The sequence below is a fragment of the Pan troglodytes genome, chromosome 23, assembly GCF_028858775.2.
Source record: "Pan troglodytes isolate AG18354 chromosome 23, NHGRI_mPanTro3-v2.0_pri, whole genome shotgun sequence".
Lineage (NCBI taxonomy): Eukaryota > Metazoa > Chordata > Mammalia > Primates > Hominidae > Pan > Pan troglodytes.
Window position 1 is genome coordinate 20,420,884 of NC_086016.1, and position 25,339 is coordinate 20,446,222.

A 25,339-nucleotide genomic window follows, 5' to 3' on the forward strand; every position below is an offset into this window, starting at 1 on the left:
TGTGGTATGATTTCCACGGGGAATGTATTTGTCATTAGTCACTTGAACACAACATCAAGTGAAACAAACTGCCTACCTCTCAAGGTGCAGCTACTTTTGAAAACCTGCAGCAGAGGAGGTGGTGCCAGCAGCCATAATCTGTTGGATGAATGGAGTGATAGCACATAGTCAGTTAGGAACAGGCAGACTTTGGACATATAGATTTGAAGGAGAAAAATAATATTTTGTTTTCTGAATTATTAACAGAAATGGCTAGGACTTAGAAACAGGGTCTTGCTTTGTTGCCCTGGCTGGAGTACAGTGGCATGATCATGGCTCATTTGCAGCCTCAACTTCCTGGGCTCAAGTGATCCTCCCACCTCAGCCTCCCTAGTAGCTGGGACCACAGGTGTGCATGCACTACCACACTTGGCTTATTTTTTGCAGAGAGAGGTTTCACTATGTTGCCCAAGCTGGTCTCAAACTCCTGGCCTCAAGCAATCCTCCCTGCTTGGCCTCCCAAAGTGCTGGGATTACAGGCATGCGCCACCTTGCCCAGCCTGTTTTCTCTTTCTACCTTGTTGTTTTTTTTTTCACTCTGCCTTTTTACCCGGCGAATGATGAACTGAGAAAAGGATTAGAAATCACAAGATTTGTTTCTTGCCCCAGCTCTGCCAAATACTAGCCCTGTGTTTTGGAAGGATTCATTTAACTTCTCTGAACCTCAGTTTCAACTACAAAAAGGGAAGAATAGCTTCTCTGTCTCACAAAAATAATGATGTGAAAGTGTTTTGTGAAAATGTCACACTTTCACAAATGCAAGGTTTTCACATGCGTCTCTGAAGAGTGTGGGTTTTTTCCCTCTCCTTAAGTCTGATCGCCGTTTCCTCTTAGTTTCAGTTTTGACTTTTATTTGCCCTGCAGCCCGGTGAGGGCACAGACTGGTTCATGTGCTGTGATTCTCCCTGAGTCATCCTTGCTCCCTCCCTCCTCGTTCTCTTTTCATTTCCTGGGCTTGTGTTGCTACATTGGAAGTCTGTCTGTCTCCTGGAAAGGGCAGAGCAAGTCCACTGTGGTAAGGCTTGTATTTTACTTTCTCCATCGTCACATGATAAATACTTCTTGTGAAAGATTTACTTTTAGATTCCATAAAAGATTACTGGAGGGAATGTCATCTAATGTCTATTGTAATATTTAAGTATTTTGAATAAAATTAATCTTTGTCATTTTCTCTCGACATGAAGCTTCTGATTTTAGAATAGGTTTTTGTTTGTTTAATCTAGGATATTTAAAGACTATCTCTTGGAAGCTTTTAGGTTAATAATTTGTTAGAATAGTTTTCATATTGTGGGAGGTGACACACAGGGATGATCTGAAATTAATGAAGTGGGTTGCAGCTAAAATCAATTTAGTAAGAGTAAGTACTGTTTTGGGAAATCTGCCTGCTGTATATGTGGGTGTGGATGTTTACTGTGTTATACTCTGAAATGTATTTTTTGTGGAAAATTACTTCTCTGTAATTTCTTCAACACTCTCCATTTTCTTATTTTAGGTTAATAATGATCTGAGAGGTGCATTTGGTTATAAGGGTCCAAAGCAGTGATCTGTTTCCGTTTTGCAACTTCGAGGCCTCAAAAATATAAAACTAGCTGGTTGATCCCAGCTAGTTTTATATTTTTGAGGCCTCAAAGTTACAAAATGTCAGTGGAGCCTTTGTGTGTTTTGTGTCAGTGGAGCCAAAGAGATGGATACTCCCAACAATACAAATATTTTATATTAAGAATGATTTAGATTGTCAGAATCCTTCTAAGACTACTTATAGATGTTATTCTAATGTAAGTTGTAACTAACGTATTATCCAAAACAGCTCTTTTTCTTGACAGATATATATATAAAGTCTGAGAAGTAATGATAGAGGTTTGTTGGCATAAATCTTAAGGGAAATGAGTCCTTAGAAAATTTACCAATGTAGATGGGCTTTGGAATTTTGCCAAAGCTTCTTCAGATGGAAAAGTTAAGTTCATAGGAGCTCAGCTCAGCAGCAGCTGTGTCTCAGAAGGTAAAATATTGCTTGAGGGGGCAGAATAATTTGTAACTGATGTGACCCCCTGCCCCCACCAAAAAAAAAGTGAAACAAAAAAATACAATCAATATAGACATCATGATGCAGCCAATTTTTGTAATAGGTCTCTCAGCGATTGTCAACCTGATTTTTACTTAGGTCTACCACCAAAGTAAAGTTATGTTTGTATTTTATTTTACATTTATTTTGATATATTCCTTTACTTAGTTTTTTACTTAGTTCCTACCATGAAAGCAAAGTTATATTTGTATTTTATTTTACATTTATTTTGTTATATTCCTTTTATCTATTTATGTTTCTTCTCTACTTCCCTTTTTAATTGAAGAGTTTAATGCATGTATCTGTGTGTTTGCTTGAAAAAAAACACCAAGTATAACATGTTCTATCTATGAATACTTCTGGCCATTAACTCAAAAGGTACTATATTACAGGCAGAAAAGCACCAGAAAGCAATCAGGGACTTCATCTAAGAGGTAGGACAGCATAGTTGGTAAAAATACAGACCCTGGAGGCAAACTGCCTGGGCTTGAATCCCAGCTTTATTACTTTGGGAAAACTACTTATCTTCTTTACTTGTTTTGGTTTCCATGTCTGTGAAATGGAAGTAATAATAATCCTCTCACAGCATTGTTGTGAGGTTTCAATAGATGAAGTGAAGACTTTAGAAGGGCACATGATAAGAATTATATAAGGGTTACCTATTATTGCTATCCAATTTGTCATAGCAAGCTGAGGGACCTTGGGCAAGTTACTCAAACCCTTTGGCTTCATTTATTTAAAAACAAAAACAAAAAAGACGTAGTTTTCTGCTTCTTTGTGCATATTTAAACTCATGGTTTATCCCATGAGTTTTATATTTTTGAGCCCTCGAAATTACTGCTTTGCATTTTATGTCAGTGAAGCCAAAGAGACAGATACTCAACAACACAAATATTTTGTATTAAAAACTATTTAGATTGTTAGAATGGTTCCGAGGCTACTTGTAGATATTATTCTTCTAATATGATAAGTTGTAAGTAATATATTATCCAAAACAGCTCTTTTTCTTTTAGTGAAAGCCTGCTCTTCATTATGACATTAATTATTAAGAGAGGCTCGGCCGAGCGTGGTGGCTAGTGCTTGTAATCCCAGCACTTTGGGAGGCCGAGGCGGGTGACTCACAAGGTCAGGAGATCAAGACCATCCTGGCTAACACGGTGAAACCCTGTCTCTACTAAAAAATACAAAAAATTAGCTGGGCTTGGTGGCAGGCACCTGTAGTCCCAGCTACTCGGGAGGCTGAGGCAGGAGAATGGCGTGAACCCAGTAGGCAGAGGTTGCAGTGAGCCGAGACTGCGCCACTGCACTCCAGCCTGGGCGACAGAGTGAGACTCCATCTCAAAAACCAAACAAAACAAAAAAAAGAGGCTCCAGCCTGGTGACATGGCAAAACCCTGTCTCAAAAATATAAAACTGAGGCTGGACGTGGTGGCTCACGCCTGTAATCCCAACACTTTGGGAGGCCAAGGTGGGCGGATCACCTGAAGTCCGGAGTTCGAGACCAGCCTGGCCAACATGGTGAAACCCCGTCTCTATGAAAAATACAAAAATTAGCCAGGCATGGTCGTGCATGCCTGTAGTCCCAGCAACTCGGGAGGCTGAGGCAGGAGAATTGCTTGAACCCAGGAGGCGGAGGTTGCAGTGAACCAGGATTGCGCCACTGCACTCCAACCTGGGTGAACAGAGAGAGACTCTGTCTCAGGAAAGATAAATAAATAAATGAAATAAAAAATAGAAAGATTAGCCAGGCATGGTGGTGGGTTCCTGTAATCCCAACTACTCAGGTGGCTGAGGCAGGAGAATCTCTTGAACCCAGGTTGCAGAACCCAGGAGCTGAGATTGTGCTGCTGCACTCCAGCCTAGGCAACAGAGTGCTATTAAAACAAAAGAAAACATTGACCGGGTGCAGTGGCTCACTCCTGTAATCCCAGCACTTTGGGAGGCCGAGGCAGGCAGATTGCCCAAGTCCAGGAGCTCAAGACCAGCCTGGGCAACATGGTGAGTGAGAGCCCATCTCTACAAAAAATATAAAAATTAACTGGAAGTAATCTGTGGTCCCATTTACTCAGGAGGCTGAGGCAGGAGGATCACTTGAGCCTGGGAGGTCAAGGCTGCAGTAAGCCAAGATTGCGCCACTGACCTCCAGCCTGGGTAACAGTAAGACCTTGTCTTAAAAAAAAAAAAAAAAAAAAAAAAAGGCTGCTATTTTTGTATTTTTGTTTTATGTGAATTGGTCCCCAGGAGTAAAAGCTTAGTAATCTGTTCTTTCTTGTAAGACTTTTTACATAACAGCACAAAATGTTCAGTGAATCTTCATTAAAATGTCACATGTCCTAAATACAGAAATACATTGTAAGGTAGGGAGGCCATGACAGCAAGACATAAAGCTATTTAATCTGAATTGGCCGGGTGCAGTGGCTCACACCTGTAATCCCAGCACTTCGGGAGGCCGAGGCAGGCAGATCATTTGAGGTCAGGACTTTGAGACCAGCAACATGGTGAATCCCCGTCTCTACTAAAAATTAAAAAAAAAATTCCCCGGGCATGGTGGCGCACACCTGTAATCTTAGCTGCTCCGGAGGCTGAGGCAGGGGAATCGCTTGAACTTGGGAGGCGGAGGTTGCAGTGAGCTGAGATCACGCCACTGCACTCCAGCCTGGGTGACAGAGCAAGACTCTGTCTCAAAAAAAAGTAAATAAAAATAAAAAATAAATAAATGCCTGTAATCCCAGCACTTTGGGAGGCCGAGGCAGGCAGATCACGAGGTCAGGAGATCGAGACCATCCTGGCTAACACGGTGAAACCCCGTCTCTACTAAAAATACAAAAAAATTAGCCGGGCATGGTTGTCGGCACCCATAGTCCCAGCTACTCGGGAGGCTGAGGCAGGAGAATGGTGTGAATCCAAGAGGCGGAGCTTGCAGTGAGTCAAGATCGAGCCACTGCACTCTAGGCTGGGTGACAGAGCGAGACTCCGTCTCAAAAAAAATAAAAATAAAAATAAGTAAATAAATAAATCTGAATTGGCTTTTAAACAATATATTACGCCAAAGTTGTGATCAGACAAACTTGATCTAATGTCTTAGATGAGATGAAAAGATCCTCTAGATGTGGAACAAAGAACGTTCTTCAATCTTTTGTTAACTTTGAGCTGTTAAAAATAAGGGGAAAAGCCAGGCGTGGTGGTGCGGTGGCTCATGCCTGTAATCCCAGCAGCTCAAGAGGCTGAGGTGGGAGGATCTATTGAGCCCAGGATTTTCAGGCTGTAGTGAGTTACGATTATGCCACTGCACTGTAGCCCCTGGGTGACAGAGTGAGACCCTCATTAAAAAATAATCATAAGAGGAAGAGACATTTTACTTTTAATTTTCAGTTTGTTGACTTTTCCCTTATTTCTTCATGATGGGCCTTTTTTTTTTTTTTTTTTTTTTTTGAGACAGGGTTTCACTCTGTTGGCCAGGCTGGAGTGCAGTGGCACAATCTCGGCTCACTGCATCCTTTACCTCCTGGGCTCAAACGATCCTCCCACCTCAGCCTCTCGAGTAGCTGGGACCACAGGCATGCACCACCACACTCAACTAATTTTTGTATGTTTTTGTAGAGATGCAATTTTGCCATGCTGCTCAGGCTGGTCACAAAATCCTGGGCTCAAGTGATTGCCTGCCTCTGCCTCCCAGAGTGCTAAGGTTACAGGCGTGAGCCACCATGCCCAGCCATGATGGTACTTTTGAAATTTCCATTTTACTTACTTGGCTTAGAGCCCTAAAGGTCTGTTTACTGAGAACTAAAATTCTTAGTGTTTTCGTTATGGCTCTTGTTTTTGTTTTTGCTTATTTAATCAGTTACTGCTATTAGAGGCTCAGTTTTTAGAAGTGCAGGTAAGTAACCTGTTGAGAATTCCTATCAGTTGTCACTTGAGACCTCTCTGATCACTGGATGACCCTTCTGTTTGAAGAACTGTGTAATTGTAAGGCACATCTTTTGACATGGCATGAAAACAGATTACAAAACTTGTATAGTATGAATAGAAATTGAGAGCAAAGGTGACTCCAAGATTAAGAATAAAGAACATAAGAAATTATGTTCCTTGTCTCCAGGTAACTCAAGTTTGGAGGTGGGAGTTTAATAACGTTTTTTGAAGGTTTTTTTTTTTTTGGTAAATTTTTAATGTAAGTGAAAGACTAGGAAGAGTACACTGTTTTAAGCCACTTGTAGTGAAGTAACTGATGTTCTTTGACTATTTTTCGTAACTCTGAAATGCAAATTATTTGATAAAATTGGGTGATCTTACTTCTCATGGTGAGACTGTGACAGATTTACTCAGTATTGTATATTAACTTTCCCAACTTGTTCTTCATTTAACAAAAAGACTTAGCCTAGTTTTAAAATGTTGATAGTTTCAATAATGAAAAAAGTTTAATCCTCCACAATGCCTCATCACTTTCCTGTTAGTGACATTACATTACAGAGATTTGAGGATGGAGGATTACAAAGCTGCTAAGCCATAGTATTGGTTTCTCATTTGGAAATTTTGAAAGAGCAAATAAATAACATAAGTGTACTACAGTTAATAAGGGACAAATGGGAACTTTGTGCTACCTTATACTACCATTTTCTTCTTCCTTGTAAAATTACTCTGTACCTGAGCCTTTCTTTCTGATCTTCACAAAATGGAGGTTTTTGAAGAGATGACTTAATAAACAGATAAGCCTTTGGGTATATAAATTATGTGACACAGTAATTCCTTAGTAACAGATGTTAGAGGATCTGCATGACTCATTCGGATTATGTTCTGGCAAAAAGATAGGTAAATACAACTTTATGGGAAAATTTAGCTTAACTGTTGATACGGCTTTGGTGAGTGGGTTCTCCTCCGTCTTGGACCTCCAGTCTTTCAGGAAGATTACAGAAATGTTTCCCTAAGTAAACAGTAGCTATTTTAATTCATGTTGCCTACTGTCATTCTTTGTTATTGGTGACTTACCAAGAATCAGCAAAGTTTGGGATATTACTGAAGTGGTTGTAAATATTCAGTGGATGAAGCGATTTACCTTAGAGTTAGTGAAATGTCTAAATCATCTTACCTATGCCTGTTCATTGTGCCAGAGTATGTATGGGCTTCGGGTATGGGAGAGACCAAGAATGAGGTTAAATCGATTACAGCAGAATTATACCCTTTTACATTTAACCAGATACAATGCCTGGGTCCTACCTTCATTAAGGATTCTAATTTAATTGTTATGGGTTGTAATGTGCTTCTAGGTAGCAAAGTTTGAGGACCTCCATGTTACATAATCTCCCCAACTGCATAACAGACTCTTGAAACAGAGATTATAATAATCTTACATTTCTCTCTTCAACATAAGAATGTGACTATGAATTGATTAGATGCTGATTCTGTACTTACTAGTTAAACACACCCTAAACATAAAAGAGCCAATTATTTAGTTGCTCAAACTGAACAAATATCAAGAAAGCCATGGTAAAGTACAGTTCTTTAGTAGGTATTGTAGAATATAGAGCCCATCAATTTATCATGGGGCACATTCCAATAAATAAACCCATCATAAGTTGAAAATGCTTTTTTTTTTTTTTTTTTGGAGATGGAGTCTCGCTCTGTCGCCCAGGCAGGAGTGCTGTGGTACGATCTCAGCTCACTGCAACCTCCGCCTCCCGGGTTCAAGTGATTCTCCTGCCTCAGCCTCCCAAGTAGCTGGGACTACAGGCATGCACCACCACGCCCGGCTAATTTTTGTATTTTTAGTAGAGATGGGGTTTCACCATGTTGGCCAGGATGGTCTCCATCTCTTGACCTCATGATCCACCCACCTCAGCCTCCCAAAGTGCTGGGATTACAGGCATGAGCCACCGCCCCCAGCCAAAAATACATTTAATGCTCTGATAAACCCATGGTAAAGTCAAAATATTATAAGTGGAACCATCATAAGTTGGGGACTGTCTATACAAAGAAAAAAAATGGGCCGGCCACAGTGGCTCATGCTTGTAATCCCAACTGTTTGGGAGGCCGAGGCGGGCGAATCACTTGAGGTCAGGAGTTCGAGACCAGCCTGGCCAACACCATGGTGATACCCCATTTCTACCAAAAGTATTTTAAAAAAATTAGCCAGGTGTGGCTGGGCACGGAGGCTCACACCTGTAATCCCAGCACTTTGGGAGGCCAAGGCAGGCGGATCACGAGGTCAGGAGATCGAGACCATCCTGGCTAACACGGTGAAACCCCGTCTCTACTAAAAATACAAAAAGTTAGCCGGGCGTGGTGGCGGGCGCCTGTAGTCCCAGCTACTCGGGAGGCTGAGGCAGGAGAAAGGCGTGAACCCGGGAGGTGGAGCTTGGAGTGAGCAGAGATTGTGCCACTGCCCTCCAGCCTGGGCAACAGAGTGAGACTCCGTCTCAAAAAAAAATTAGCCAGGTGTGATGGCGCACACCTGTAATCCCAGCTACTTGGGAGGCTGAGGCAGGAGAATCGCTTGAACTCGGGAGGCGGAGGTTGCAGTGAGCCAAGATCGTGCAACTGCACTCCAGCCTGGGTGACAGAGTGAGACTCCATCTCAAAAAAAAAAAAAAAAAAATGGTAGTTGTGAAGTAAAGTAAGGCTTAATCAGGAAAGGCTTCTGTAAAGAAGTATGGTCACATCTTGAAGTAAGTAAAGGACTTTTGTTGAAAAGCAGCAAGGATTCGTTAGATCAGCTTAGGTAGCTTGGGGGGACCATGACTCAACAGTAACAAAAGACCTCTACTAGAACGTAGAAAGGTGTTTATTATGTTTTGAATCTTGTATATTTCAACCGTTTATGATATATCCTAAACTGAGCTTTGGTTATGATCTGAGATTATTCAGTCTTGTTTAGACCTCCACTGAGTGTCTTTCTTCTTTGTTTGTAGTAGAAGTTGGAAAACATATATTTCCTCTTCAGAGAGACTTGCAGGTCTAGAACGGCAGGTTATGGTACCCGTTATGTTGCACATAAAGAGTGTTCTGGCCGGGCATGGTGGCTCATGCCTGTAATCCCAGCACTTTGGGAGGATCACTGAAGCCCAGAAATTTGAGACCAGCCTGGGCAACATAGCAAGACCTCGTCTCTACTAAAAATCATAAGGAAAAGAAAAGAATGTTTCATCAATGTGGCCAAAGATGCAGAAAGAGAAGTGACAGCTATTCAGTGGAAAAGACCCCAGGTCCAAGAACTGGGCCAGCCTTATTAAGTTTCCAAAGACTTCAGTGTTAATTATATATATATATATTTATTTATTTATTTATTTTGAGGTAGGGTCTCGGTTACCCAGGCTGGAATACAGTGGTGCAGACTTGGCTCACTACAACCTCCACTTCCCAGGCTCTAGGAATCCTCCTACCTCAGCCTCCTGAGTAGCTGGGACTACAGGCATGCGCAACCACTCCCGGCCAATTTTTGTATTTTTTGTAGAGATAGGATCTCACTATGTCACCCAGGCTAGTCTCAAACTCCTGGGCTCAAACAATCCACCCACCTCGGCCTCCCAAAGTGCTGGGATTACAGGCGTCAGCCACTGCACCCAGCCTATATTAATGTAACTATACCCAACATATTAATATAATAAAATATGTATTGAATCCTATGAGGCACATGGGAAGAGTGTGGCTGAGAAAAGTGAAACCAGTGCAACAAGAATATATCCTTAGTCTCCAGGAGCTTATAGTTATAAGGCAGATCCACACTATTTCCTGTATGTTTTATAGCAAGGAGTAACAGATAAATCCTGAGTTTAGAAGTAACAAGAAGGATTCAGATGGGCAGAATTGGGAGAGCATTCTGGATTTTCTGGATTGATGGGACAGTGTGACTTCAGTCATTCTGTTTGGGGGTTGGAATTGTTTTTAGCACCAGTGCTGTGTGACCTTGGACAACAAAGACACAGGTACAGTTCAGAGGTATGGAAATACAGAGATGAATAAAGAGCTGTACCTAACAGTACTTGATGTTTAGAGCTTTTATATCAAAGATGGGACCAACTTTCCCATCATCCAAGCATTTATTGAGCATTACTGTTTGCTCAGCATATGTTAGGCATTACCTGGGGGATAACAAAGAAGTTTAAAGCATGTTTTCTCCCTTGAAGCATTTATAATGTCATTGAGAAGATGACTAATACATGTGAAAAAATTAGTGAGAAGTATGGTACAAAATAGATATTTTGATAGTTTGTGTGGTCCAGACTCAGTGCCGTCTAGGAGTTCAGGAGGAATAAGAGAGGAAGATTAAGTACAGTGGAACTTAAGCCAGACCCTGCTGGAGCCGGATCAGGGTCTTAAATTGGGGTCCACAGATGTGCTTCAGGGAGTCTAGAATTCCCTCTAAAATGGTATGCTGCTTTGTGTGAAAGCACAGTTTTAAGGCAGAGAGGTCTTAATACCTTTCATCATATTTGCAAAACCTTTTCTGCTCCCCTAAAATGTTAATACCAGTATCTATGTGAATAAGGAGACAGCGCTTGGGAATTTAGTATGGCATTTGTAGGGCACAATGAGTAACCTGCCAGGAGAAGCCTCCCCTCCCATAGGAAACACCTAGCACACAATTACAGAGAGATTTGGGTTAAATGATGGCCCTAGCGATAGAGAAGAAAGATTGACTTTACCTCCTCTAATGCCCTTCACTGTGCTGTAGCCTTTCAAAAATTTATGTTTGGTTTCCTAGGAAAACATTAATGTGCTCAAGAAGGGATAATGTATCATTCTAAATATTGTACGAGTTTGCTCGCTTGCTTTTTAACTGAGTCAGAAAATTATAAATAGACTTCAAATGTAGAACTACTTTATTTTGTAACATTCAAACTGAGCCTTTATGTAATGGCCGGATGGTACCTTAGATTCATCTTTTCTCCTCTAAGTAATTGATGGTGTGTAAGAGGTGCCGTATTGTGGGACAGGGTCTTGAATTCATGTCTCAGCAAGACTGAGGGGGAAACATGCACCTTTTATGAGATAGAGGCTGATAGAGGCAATGTTTTATATCAAGAAAGGTACTGATATTTTACTTCTCGTTCATTGGCCTAATCTTTCCTCCTTCTCCAGCTCCAGCTTTGCCTTTCTTCACCGCCTGTCCTATGCTTTGGCATACAGAAGAGCCAGTAGTCTGCATATATGATGATACTTTTCAGTACCATGTTTTTGTTTATGCTTTTCCTTCTGCCTGGAATATCTTGCTCATCTTTGATCTGCTGGTTTTCTCTTTCATTCTTTAAGATCCAACTTTGGCCAGGCACAGTGGCTCACACCTGTAATCCCAGCTCTTTGGGAGGCTGAGGTGGGTGGATCACTTGAGGTCAGGAGTTCAAAACCAGCCTGGCTGACGTGGTGAAAACCCATCTTCAGTGAAAATACAAAAATTAGAAGAGTTAGCCAGGTGTGGTGGCAGGCAGCCTGGGCAACAGAGTGAGACTCTGTCTCAAAAAAAAAAAAAAAAAAAAAAAAAAAAAAAAAAAAAAAGATCCAATGTTGTTGTTCCCTCTTCCATGAATCTCTCATGTTCCCAGAGTACCCTGTTTGTCTCCAATGCTGTTTCTTTTTTTTGTAGAGATGGGGTCTTACCATCTTACCCAGGTGGTCTCTAATTCCTGGGCTCAAGCTTATCCTCCTGCCTGGGCCTCCAAAAGTGCTGGGATTTAAGGTGTGAGACAACAATGCCCGGCCTCTGTTACTGTATTTTAAACTCTTTGAAGGTAGAGATTGTTTTATTACCAGCACCTAAAGAGCACAGTTCCTGATAAGAAGAAGCCAGGAATTGGAGAAACCCAATATGATTCCCAGATTTTTGGCTTAACTTACTGTTTTTTTTATATCATCCAAGTTGGATTGCAGGCTTTTAGGAGTCTTTGCATTGCTTCTTATGAAAGACAACGATTGAGGCCAGGCGTGGTGGCGCACACTTGTAATCCTAACACTTTGGTAGGCCAAAGCAGGCAGATTGCTTAAGATCAGGAATTTGAGACCAGCCTGGGCAACATGGCAAAACACTGTCTCTACAAAAAATGTAAAAATTAGCCAGTCATGATGGTGCATGCTTGTGGTCCTAGCTACTCTGAAGGCTGAAGTAGGAGGGTTGCTTGAGCCCTGGGGGCAGAGGTTGCAGTGAGCTGTGTTCTCGCCACAGCACTCTAGCCTGGGCAACAGAGAGAGACCCTGTCTTGAAAAGAAGAGAAGAGAAAAGAAAACAGGAGGGGAGGGAAGGGGAAGATTGCTTATATTAGAGTAATACAGGGAGGGAGAGAGGGAAAAGAAGATTGCTTATATTAGAGTAGTACCAGAAAATGTTGATGGAAGGGAAGAGATGTATTTAGATATTAGAAGATATATTTAGGAATAAATACATTGAGATATATTTAGTACTTAATGATTAAATAAAAGGAGGGGAAAATGATGAGATAGATGCTAGCCAAAATATTAGGTATGGGGTAAGACAGAAGTGATGTAGAGTTAGTACTTGTAGTTTGTAGTCTTCAGTAAGACAAGCGTTCTCTTCTGGCTGGCTGTATTGCGTGAGTTCTGCAGTTGATGGATATATAGACTTTATGTACTGCATTTGGTTGTGAGGTACTCTTTGTTAGCATTCATTATTGATGATGGTCCCAGAAATGTGTAATGGTTTTACATTATGCCTATACTAATGAAAATGTAATGAGAGTTTGAAAGAGATGAAATCCCGTAAGATTATAGCAGTGACAGTCTGTTCTAGCCATGTGGGGTTTGAAGTCTGGGAAAGGAATCCATATGAGGAATGGCACTAATGGCAGAGATCTTTTTGAAGATTTTTAAAAATTATTAATTAGCATAGACTACTAGTTCCTCTCATAGAACTACTTTTTAGGACACCTTGTTTATCTCCCTGTTTCCTTTAGTCTCAACCCAATTACAAGCACCTTGCAATTATATCAGTATCTAATTTTGTAGCAGTCTTATTTAAGAATTAAAAACGCGGTCAGGTGTGGTGGCTCATGCCTGTAATCCCAGCACTTTGGGAGGCTGAGGTGGGTGGATTACTTGAGATCAGGAGTTCAAGACTAGCCTGGGCAACATGGTGAAACCCCATATCTACAAAAATACAACAGCCAGGCACAGTGGTGCATGCCTGTAATCCCAGCTACTTGGGAGGCTGAGGCAGAAGAATTGCCTGAACCCAGGAGGCCAAGGTTGCAGTGAGGCGAGATGGCACCACTACACTCCAGCCTGGGAGACAGAGCAAGGCTCTGTCTCGAATAAAAAATTCTCACAATCCAACATAAAAACACAACTCTATTTAAAAATGGGCAAAAGATTTGAATTACACATCATTCTAAAGAAAATGTACAAATGGCCAATTAGCACATGAAAAGATGTTCAACATCATTATTTTCAGAAATGTTTTGGAATTCCAAAAATATTTGGAAATATTTTTCTAAGTTTTTTGGAGAATAATTTGACGTAAAATTACCATATGATCTGGCAGTTTTACTCTTGCTGTATTCAAAATAACAAAAGCATTCAAACAAAAACTAGTACATGGACATTTATAACAACACTATTCTAAAGGGTAGAATCAACCCAAATGTTCACCAGCTAATTAATAAGTAAAATGTCGTGCCTACCTACAATGAAATATTATTCTCAGCCATAAAGAAGAATGAAGTACGGCCGAGGCGGGTGGATCATGAGGTCAAGAGATCGAGACCATCCTGGCCAACTTGGTGAAACCCCATCTCTACTAAAAATACAAAAATTAGCTGGGCGTGGTGGTGGGCGCCTGTAATCCCAGCTACTCAGGAGGCTGAGGCAGCATAATCGCTGGAATCCGGGAGGCGGAGGTTGCAGTGAGCCGAGATCACGCCACTGCACTCCAGCCTGGCGAAAGAGTGAGACTCCATCTCAAAAAAAAAAAAAAAAAAGAATGAAGTACGGATACATGCTACAACATGGGTGGGCCTTGAAAACATTATGCTAAGTGGAAGCAGCCAGATACAAAAGGCTATATTGTATGACTCCATTTCTACTTCTCAGAATAGGCAATCCGTAGAGATAGAACGTAGATTAGTGATTGCCAGGGGATGAAAAGGGGGAGAATGGAGAGTGACTACCAAAGCGTGTCTTTTTGGGATGATGGAAATTTTCTGGTAATTGTGGTGTGGTTGCACAACACTATGAATATACTAAAAACCACTGAATGGTACACCTAGAAATGGTGGGTTTCATTTTATTTATTTATTTATTTATTTAGAGACAGGGTCTCGTTCTGTCATTCAGGCTGCAGTGCAGTGGCACGATCATGGCTCACTGTAGCCTTGACCTCCCAGGCTCAAGTGATTCTCCCACCTCAGCCTCCTGAGTAGCTGAGTAGCTGGGACTACAGGTGTACATCACCAAGACCAGCTAATTTTTTAAATTTTTTAATTTTTCTTTTTTTGAGATGGAGTTTCACTCTTGTTGTCCAGGCCGGAGTGCAGTGGCGCGATCTCGGCTCACCACAACCTCCACCTCCCAGGTTCAAGTGATTCTCCTGCCTCAGCCTTCCAAGTAGCTGGGATTACAGGCATGTGCCACCATGCCTGGCTAATTTTTTTGTATTTTTACATGTAGTAGAGATGGGGTTTCTCCATGTTGATCAGGCTGGTCTCGAACTCCTGACCTCAGGCGATCAGCCCGCCTCCACCTCCCAAAGTGCTGGGATTACAGGCGCGAGCCACCGTGCCTGGCCTTAATTTTTTTTTTTTTTTTTAGAGACGGGATCTCACTGTGTTGCCCAGGTTGGTTTCAAATTCCTGGGCTGAAGTGATCCTCTCTCCTTTGCCTTCCAAAATGTTGGGATTATAGGTGTGAGCCACTGTGCCTGGCTATGAATTTTTATGTTATGTGAATTTTATGAATATGAATCTCAATACTAAAAGAATAAAAAGTTTTTAAAAATTGATAATAATAGGCTGGGCGCGGTGGCTCACGCCTGTAATCCCAGCACTTTGGGAGGCCGAGGCGGGTGGATCACGAGGTCAGGAGATCGAGACCATCCTGGCTAACATAGTAGAAACCCTGTCTCTACTAAAAATACAAAAAATTAGCCAGGCATGGTGGCGGGCGCCTGTAGTCCCAGCTACTCGGGGGGAGACTGAGGCAGGAGAATGGCGTGAACCCGGGAGGTGGAGCTTACAGTGAGCCGAGATCGTGCCACTGTACTGCAGCCTGGGGGACAGAGCGAGACTCCGTCTCAAAAAAAAAAAAAAAAAAATATTTCCACGTGCCCCACGCTGCATTTGAGATGTGCGAAATTCAGACATTCAGGAGCCTCTTCACCTGATTCAAATCGTTCCACAGTTCCTGTGGGGATTGTTGAGTATCTACTAATCTCATGTTCCCAGGAAGTAGCAGAGCCCTGTTCATATTTACATTCTTTTAGTTTTTAAATTTTTGTTATTTTTTAATTTAAAAAATTTTGTTATGCTGCAAAAAGCCTTATTCCATTTAGTCCAGGGCTTGGGAGAGGGCTTCAGGGTGGTTAAAAAAATACATTCTTTTCAATAAATGGAAATAGTTTTTTTTTTTTAAGTCATGACACTTATAAGAAATTTTTTTTTTTTTTTTTTTTTTTTTTGAGACGGAAGTCTTAATGCCGCCCAGGCTGGAGTGCAGTGGTGCGATCTCAGCTTACTGCAACCTCCGCTCCCCGGGTTCAAGCAATTCTCCTGCCTCAGCCTCCCGAGGAGCTGGGATTACAGGCATGTGCCACCACGCCTGGCTAATTTTTTTATTTTTTAGTAGAGGCGGGGTTTCACCATGTTGGCCAGGCTGGTTTCAAACTCCTGACCTCAGGTGATCCACCCACCTCAGCCTCCCAAAGTGCTGGGATTACAGGCGTGAGCCACCACACCCGGCTAATTTTTTGTGTTTTTAGTAGAGACGGGGTTTCACCATGTTAGCCAGGATGGTCTCGATCTCCTGACCTCGTGATCTGCCCTCCTCCGCCTCCCAACGTGCTGGGATTACAGGCATGAGCCACCGCGCCCGGCCAAGAAATTTTTATGATGCACACTTTTCTTGTTACCTTGCCCCTTAGAAATAACTCATAATGGTTTGGTGTACGTTTTTCTAAACATGTGTTTTGCTTATATAAACATTTTATTATGTATAAATGTATGCAAATAAGTAGATATGTATATATGTGCATTTAGTAAATAGGATCATACCATCCATTTTCCCACAGAGTTATCTTTGCCACAAATCATGTGACCTTATATATCTAGTTCTGGATTCTATTTTATTTAATTGGTCTAATTGCCTCTGTTTTTTTTGGAATTGAGACAAGGTCTTGCTCTGTCATCCAGGCTGAACTACAGTGGCATGATCATAGCTCAGTGCAGACTCAAACTCCTGGGCTCAAGGGATCATCCCATTTCAGCCTCCTGAGTTGAGTAGATGGGACTACAGGTGCGTGCGTGTGTGTGTGTGTGTGTGTGTGTGTGTGTGTGTGTATGTAGAGATGATGTCTTACTATGTTGCTCAAGCTTGTCTTGAACTCCTGGCCTCAAATGATCCTCCTGCCTCAGCTTCCCAAAGTGCTGGGATTACAGGTGTGAACCACTGTGCCCAGCCAGGTCTAATTGCCTATTTTTAAGCTCTTACCATGCTTATACAATCAGTGTGCCTTTGTAATGGGTTGAGTAGATACCTGGTAGTGTCAGCTCTCAAACTTTGTTGTTTTTCAAGATCAGCTTAATTTCCTTGGCCTTTTTAAATTGCTATATAGATTTTAGAATTAATTAGTTGTCAATTTCCATAAGAAAAAACCTGGTGGGATTTTATATTGGAGATTGTATTGAACCAAAGGGTTAATTTGGGAATAGTTGACATCTTTACAATAGTTTTCCAATCTATGAGCATGATATATATATCCCTTTAGGATATCTTTAACTTCTCTCAATAATACTTTGTAGTTTTTTATGTAGAGTTATTGTACAATATGGGCTTCCTTCCACATTGGACTTAAAAATGTACTTCTTTTTTAATAGTAGTTAAATAGTTTGGATGAACCATATATATTTTTAAACTTTCCTGAGGGTATTGAAGACTGTTTGAAATCCTTCTGTATTAAAAATGATGCTAATGAACATCCTTGCAAAATGTGTAAGCTTGAGACCTGATTACAGCTTCCGGTTAGGATCTCCATGTCTGTGCTTACTTAGCTGAACCAAACCCTCCCTATGTCTCTCTCTGTCTGTCCCTCTCCCTCTCTCCCTCTCTCTTTCTCCCTCTCCGTCTCTCCCTCTCCTGAATGCATCCTCTTCTGGACCATTCCAGTGGTCCTTAGCTGGAGCAAGCTGTCATCCTCAAAAGCTGGGAGGCCTAGAAGCCCTCTCTCTCTTCCAAGCCAATGGGCCCTCCAATTTTCCTAATTGTATACTGCAGTACTGTAATTTTTAAAGACAGATTGTACTTTACAGTTTTGTGTTATCTCTGCTTAGAAGAGATGGAGGAGGAAGGAAAAGTTTGTAAATTACCTTCTTTAGCCAAGGGAGGGTATTGTTTCCAATTGTTTTCACTTCCTTATTGTCCCATCCAGTTGGTATTTTAGAATAGCTCTTTGTCCTACCACCATACCACCAAAAACAACAATTAAAATGACAACACAAACAATAGCAAGTTATGAAATAGCATAACTTACTGATTACTTGTATGTACAAAGTACTAATCTAAGCACTATAAATACTATACCTCGGGCCGGGTGCGGTGGCTCACGCCTGTAATCCCAGCACTTTGGGAGGCCGAGGCAGGTGGATCACGAGGTCAAGAGATTGAGACCATCCTGGCCAACATGGTGAAACCCCGTCTCTACTAAAAATACAAGTATTAGCTGGGCATGGTGGCGTGCACCTGTAGTTCCAGCTACTCGGGAGGCTGAGGCAGGAGAATCACTTGAACCTGGGAGACGGAGGTTGCAGTGAGCCAAGATCGCACCACTGCACTCCAGCCTGGTGACAGAGTGAGACTCCGTCTCAAAAAAAAAAAAAAAACAAAAAACAAGAAAACTATACCTCATTTTAAAAATGAACTCAAGTCCAGGTGTGGTGGCTCACGCCTATAATCTCAGCACTTTGGGACACTGAGGTGGGAGAATTGCTTGAAGCCAGGAGTTTGAGACCAGCCTGGGCAACATAGAGAGACGCGTCTCTACAAAAAATAAAAAAACTTAGCTGAGTGCAGTGGCCCATGCTGTTATTCCCAGCTACTCAGGAGGCTGAGATGAGAGGATCCCTTGGGACCAGAAGGTTGAGGCTGCAGTGAGCTGTGATCCTGCCACTGCACTTCAGCCTGTGTGACAGAGCGAGACCCCAACTCTAAAAATACAACAAAAACAATCTTATCTAGTCAGTCATCCCCATTTTATTTGTGAAGAAATTGAAGTCTAAAAGTTTAAGCAAGGTATCCAGATTCGCACGGCTGGTACACAGTTGGAGCTGGGATACAAGCCAGTTGTTTTTGACTGTGAATTTTGTGGTCATACTGTATTATTTTACCCCCCTGCTTATTCCATACTCATAGAACATCCTTGATGCTTACCAGGGCCTCTGAAGTGGCTGGAGCAAGGGTTGAGGTAGAAAGTGGTGCAGTATGATGCCGACATCATGGTCGTGTGATTTATTTGTATTTCTTATTTCCTTTTTTATGGGGCTGATAGACTTTTGATTTATGTTAGATCCTTGATGTATATAGAAAGTTTTTGGTTTTGGTTGAAGAATGAAATTATCCTACTTCAGTTGAATAGCAACCATAATCATAAAATGAAGTAGAAATTAATTTGCTTTACATATTCCATTCAGATTCCCTGTAGCTTTTACGAGTGTTGTCTAGCCTTTGTATGACAATTTCTGTACATCTCTGTGACATTCCATTCCATTGGTTCTCTTCCTGTCCTTTTATTGCGCCTTACCCTCTGGGTTGGCCTAGCCCCTTGTGCATACACCTGTCATAAAGCTTTCTGTATCATATTGAAGTTAGTTATTCATATGTCAGTCTTCACAGCTGCCTAGTAAATTCTGTAAGAATAGACCCATTCTTTCTCGTAGCCCTTGTGCCTGACACAACCCTGATAAGCAGTAGGCACACGGTGGCCTGTTATTAATAGACATGGACACAAGGCCTGTGCTGTAGGGCTTTATTGCTTTCACTCAGACTTCCTGACAAAAGAAGCAAGAGTCTCCGTGTCTGCAGTATCTCTCCATTCTGGCTCTGCCATCAGAGGAATTTTAAAGCAAAGCTCTGATTATAATTTTGTACCTCAGAGATGTCAGTGACAAACCATCGCCTGTTGGATAAAGTCCATATTTCTTAGCTGTCATTCAGGTTCCTCCATGGTCCTGTCCTCACTGACCTTCTATTCTTCATGTGCACTCTGCATTAATTAAACAGGGCTCTGTCCTTATCTTCTTTTTTTTCTGTCTCTGTGCTTTTGCCTGCATTGTGTCTTCTGTGTACCCTTCGCCTGCCAAAATCTTACCCACTCTTCAGATGTCTGATATAAATGCTAGTCCCTCCGTGAAGCTTTCTGTGATCTCCCTGCTTTCTCTGACCTCTACCCAAAGAGGTCTTTTTCCCATCTGAACTTTTTTTCTTCTTCTTCTAAGGAAAGCGACACTGCCATATGAACTCTTAATAGCACTTGGACTATGACATAGCATTATTTGTATACCCTACTAAGTGATAAATTCCTTGAGCACAAGGTCTTGCCTTTGTTTTCTCTGCTGTTTTGCATTAATTACTGCATTGAACATACAGGGTGAGTATCCCATATCCAAAGTGCTTGGGATCAGAAGTGTTTTGGATTTTAATTTTTTTTTTTTTGATTTTGGAATGTTTGTGTGTATGTGATGAGATGTCTTGGGGATGGGAAAGCCCAAACATGACATTTACTTCTTTTTGTATGTACCTTATACATATAGAGTGAAGGTAATTTTATATAATATTAATATATTTATAAATATACAAGATTTATAACAAATATATATATAATATTTTGTGTGCATGAAGCAGATTTTTGACTGTGTTTTGCCTGCAACCCATCACATGAGGTCAAGTGTGGAATTTTCCACTTGTGATGTCATTTCAGCACTCAAAAAGTTTTGGATTTTGGGCTGGGCACAGTGGCTCACGCCTGTAATCCCAGCACTTTTGGGAGGCCAAGGCGGGTGGATCACTGAAGGTCAGGAGTTCCAGACCAGCCTGGCCAACATGGTGAAACCCCATCTCTACTAACAATACAAAAGTTAACTGGGCGTGGTGGCAGGTGCCTATAATTGCAGCTACTGGGAAGGCCAAAGCAGGAGAATTGCTTGAACCTGGGACGCGGAGGTTGCAGTGAGCTGAGATTGTGCCACTGCACTCTAGCCTGGGAGACAGAGCAAGACTCCATCTTAAAAAAAAAAAAAAAAAAAAAAAAAAAAAACCTCAGATTTTGGATCATTTCAGATTTCAGGTTTTCAGATTAGGATGCTCTCAGCCTGTATGTGAATTACACTGAATGTATATTAACTTAGGATTTTTTAGTTTCAAGGAAACTGCTCAGAAGACTGTCAAAAATTCTTTCTCTGCATTGGCCTACAAATACATGCATTCCATTCAGAAACTATGTAGGTTTAAACAGTGTTTCATTCCTAGAACTTCAGTTTAGGAAAGAATTTGCTTTCCAGATTGATGTTTATGTTTTAAATGGTTACCATTCTTTATTATTGACGCTTGTCCTTCGTTTCTAGGGCACTGTGTTTAGTCTTGAGTCAGAGGAGGAGGAATGCCCTGGAATCACTGCAGAAGATAGCAATGACATTTACATCCTGCCCAGCGACAACTCTGGACAAGTCAGTCCCCCAGAGTCTCCAACTGTGACCACTTCCTGGCAGTCTGAGAGCTTACCTGTGTCGCTGTCAGCTAGCCAGAGTTGGCACACAGAAAGCCTGCCAGTGTCACTAGGCCCTGAGTCCTGGCAGCAGATTGCAATGGATCCTGAAGAAGTGAAAAGCTTAGACAGCAACGGAGCTGGAGAGAAGAGTGAGAACAACTCCTCTAATTCTGACATTGTGCACGTGGAGAAAGAAGAGGTACCCGAGGGCATGGAAGAGGCTGCTGTGGCTTCTGTGGTCTTGCCAGCGCGGGAGCTGCAAGAGGCACTTCCTGAAGCCCCAGCTCCCTTGCTTCCACATATCACTGCCACCTCCCTGCTGGGGACAAGGGAACCTGACACAGAAGTGATCACAGTTGAGAAATCCAGCCCTGCTACATCTCTGTTTGTAGAACTTGATGAAGAAGAGGTGAAAGCAGCAACAACTGAACCTACTGAAGTGGAGGAGGTGGTCCCCGCACTGGAACCCACAGAAACACTGCTGAGTGAGAAGGAGATAAACGCAAGGGAAGAGAGCCTTGTGGAAGAGCTGTCCCCTGCCAGCGAGAAGAAGCCCGTGCCGCCGTCTGAGGGCAAGTCTAGACTGTCCCCCGCCGGTGAGATGAAGCGCATGCCGCTGTCTGAGGGCAAGTCTATACTGCTGTTTGGAGGGGCTGCTGCTGTTGCCATCCTGGCAGTGGCCATCGGGGTAGCCCTGGCTCTGAGAAAGAAATAGGAGGCTTTTCAGAAGAGAAAGACAGAAGGATGTAAGGTTGGAGTTGTATTGGCTGGAATTTGAACCTCCAGCAGCTGTCTGGACATTTGTGGAACACTCTGGGATAACTGGGGACTTCTGCTCAACATGGCAGTGGCATGTTAGGCATGTTAGGGCTTGAGGTGGGGCATTCACATTCATCTGACTGTAAATCCCAAGGGCCTCGGCTCATGCTAAATTGAGAATCTTAGGGGTAAAGCACCCCCTCCAGGACCGGGTTTCTCAGCCTTGGCACTAGTGCTGTTCTGACCATTCTCTGTGTTGGGGCTGTCCTGTGTGTGGTGGGCTGTTCAGCAGCACCCCTGGCCTCCACCCACTAGATGCCAGTGGCACCCCCTCCCAGAGATGACAAACGAAAATGTCTCTAGACATTGCCAAATGTCCCCTGTGAACATCCCCTATTGAGACCCACTGCTTTAGCAGGAGAGGGTTTACTTAGGAAGAATTGGGATACAAATTCCCAGCTGAGAGAACTTAGCTGTGGGCTCCTCAGCTACTGACTTGTTAGCTCTTAATCCCCTTAGAATTTCATCTTTCTTGATGAGCAGGCTGGGCTCTGCACCCACTCTTTTTTTGCCCCCCCTGCCCCTCATCCTGGAGTGTGAGGGTGCTCGCCCGTACCGTCAGCTGCCTCTCAGGGACTGCACTGTTCCTCTTCACCCCCAGGTTCCTGCTAAGATCCCACGGGCGAGGGCTTGCTCTGGACTCAGACCTGTCAAGTCCCCGAAGCTTCCTGCAGCTCCACCTTGTAAAAATGCTGCCTTTGGGAATCTTCGAAATATGTACACAGAGAAAATCACATGAAAGAGACCTGGGGTCCCCACTTGTGAGTGCAATTGCAAGTAACTCTGGCTAGAGAGACACATGTGTCTTGTGTCAAGGCAGGAGGATAACCCGGACGACCTTCTGAGGTCTCTTCAGCCCTTTTCGCTAGTGGTCACCCACCACTATGGTTACTTGCCAGCAACATCTCTATTGCTGGATGGTCCCTGTCTATAACCTTGGGCTAGTATATTTTTTCCAATATGGGACCTTAGTCTTACTACTGATGAGTTCTATGGGTCTCTTGCTAGGGGGTAAGGATTTTTATTCTTGGGCTTATAGAGCCAGTTAGATCATAACTCTTATGAAATAGAGAGTGTCCTAAATATCACTGAAATAAAAAGTAGGAAAAAGAAGCTTGAATTTTAAGACTGAGGCTGCTCTGCAGATTCTAGTTTGGCTTTCAGAGTTCAAGAGTGGTGGCATCTTCACCTGAATTCTTCAATGCCAGGGTAATAAACCAAAATAGTCCTAATCAGTATATGCTAGTTGAGCATCAGCGTAATTTTCTTTCCTCTGGCTGATCCCAGCCCTAAAGGAAGGGTAGACCTGTGTCTTTCCAGCCCTAAAGGAAGGGCAGACCTGTGTCTTTCCAGCCCTAAAGGAAGGGTAGACCCGTGTCTTTCCAGCCCTAAAGGAAGGGTAGACCCGTGTCTTTCCATGCCTGAGGGCCACGACATCACTATGCAGGGCACACGTGGCTTGGTTTAAAAAGGTCATCTTAGATTTATCTTAGTAAATGTAATAAATTATTTTTTAGATCTTGAAATTTATAATAAAAATACTTTACCTACCCTGATCACCAAAACCTGATGTTTTAAATGTGCTTTCTTTTTGAAATTTATGTTTTCAAATAAAATCTCCCTAAAGCAATATTTAAAAATTGGTCAAAACAAGGTCTGGGAGTATGTTTGTGTGTCTTTCCAGCTTTATCCTGTAGCGTGTCTTTGTTCTGTGTTTTAGTGTCCCATTTAGGGAGTGATGTTTTAAGGGTTTTTGTGTACTTGGATTAAGTAATTAGAGGTGAGTGGGGGGAATGGGATTATTGAGGCAATGATTTTTTTCTTCATGGGCTCTGATAGTTGCATTGATTGTTCTGTATTCTAATTGCTGTATTTGTGTTTGCATAGGTGAAGAGCAAACTGGTGCGTTATCTTGATTTTTAAAAAGTAATAAATCCTATGAGTTCCAGTATTAACACTTGCCAGTTCTGGATCCTCACACCCACTGGCTGAGCGCATTCAAGCACCAATCGAAGCCAGGTTCATCTCTGAGCTGCTGAAAGGAGGTGTGAGGCTTAGGAAATTGGAGCCTGTGTTGCCCACGAAAGGAAAGAATAAGGAAGAAATGTGGTATGGAAGCGGCTACTTGCTGCTTTATTTTCCCACCTGTTAGACATTCCTCCACAGTGATTTGGCCAGTTGTATTTCACGGTAATGGAACTAGATAGTGTTTTCCATTGGCTTTCTCTGGTAGCTCTTGGTCAGCTCCTGAGTTAACAGGATGTGGCAGCATCCCTGTTCTTCCTTCACGTCCTCACCCTCTGCCTCCAGCAGTGGAAGGGAACAGCCCTCATGAGGACTGCTTCCTACTGCAGCTCCTGCTTTTTGCTCATACATTTAAAAAACTATTTCTCAAGCTTCCCCTCCTTTTGGGGGGAGGAGCTGATAGTAGGAGGCCATTCCTTCCGCCTCCAACTTATACCCTCTAAGTCTAAGGTGAAGGAAAGATTCAGAATAAATCCAACTTGTTTATAGAAAAGTTCTTGTTAGTCCTTAGACCTCATCTCAACTGCTCTGTTGAAGGTAATGATTTATTGGGGGAAAAAAACAACGCCAATTTATCCTCTCTGTATTAAAGTGATAATTCTGGGCCCACAGAAATCAGTCAGTACCTGCGGTGTGCCTTAAGGGGTCTCTCATGATCATCATTCCCTTCTAGAGAACATTCTAGATCAAGAAATGCAACTGTTGACCTTCTGGTTCACCCATCTCCCCCTCAAGGCATTCTTGATACCCCTTCTCACCTGCATTTCTGCTCCAGGGATACCAGATGCAGCCACTACCTAACTAGGCTTGTCCTGGGGGAGTGAGCCGTGAACCTGGAGACATGGCTTTGACCCACAGCTACTGTTCATTTCCTCAGGCTTTGCGCTGATTCCCTCAATAATATGACAGTAAGGCAAGTAGTCTGCTTGCCTTTCTCCTGAAAGGTATGAGATGTGGACATTTCAGTGTTTGAATTATTTTAAGAGATGTTTTATAGAAATAAAACGTTTTGTAGCTAAGAATTTTCCCTTCCACACAAACTTATCTTTCCAAGAATTTGAGGTGGTGATCATACCCAAGACAGCCTTGTAGGCTATCTGATTGCTAACAGACACGACTTAGAGCTTCTGCCCAAATTCCCACACAAGCATTATCTCGTTTAACATCTCAGCGACATACTGGATACCAGAATAATGTTTCCTCTTCTCTGGTGCACCAAAACCTGCCCTTAGTGATAATCTCTCAATTATGACATCCATTTGAGTTTAGGGTGTATAATTTTTCCTAAAAAAATTCATGTCGATAATTATATTTTAGCAAATACTAGTTGGGCATTTATAACATGCCAGAGATGGTTCTAGTGCTCTCACATACCTTATTTCACCTTCACAGTTCTAATAGCTGTTTGTATTCCTTTTATTCCCATATTACAGAATGAAGAACCTAATCAGAGTTTGTTAGTTTTTCTTTTTCTCTTTCTTTTTTTT

The 25,339-nt window shown here is 42.3% G+C and overlaps 1 protein-coding gene across 1 annotated transcript in view; it reads left to right on the forward strand.

Annotated features, from left to right (window-relative positions):
• BCL2L13 (BCL2 like 13) overlaps positions 1 to 23,477 on the forward strand; it is a 90,861-nt gene extending 67,384 nt beyond the window's left edge. The window contains 3 exon segments of the mRNA XM_063807715.1: positions 20,866 to 21,261; positions 21,263 to 21,295; positions 21,298 to 23,477. Coding sequence (XP_063663785.1) covers positions 20,866 to 21,261; positions 21,263 to 21,295; positions 21,298 to 21,723 — 855 coding nt within the window. The 3' untranslated portion in view covers positions 21,724 to 23,477.
• The last annotated feature ends 1,862 nt before the right edge of the window (positions 23,478 to 25,339 follow it).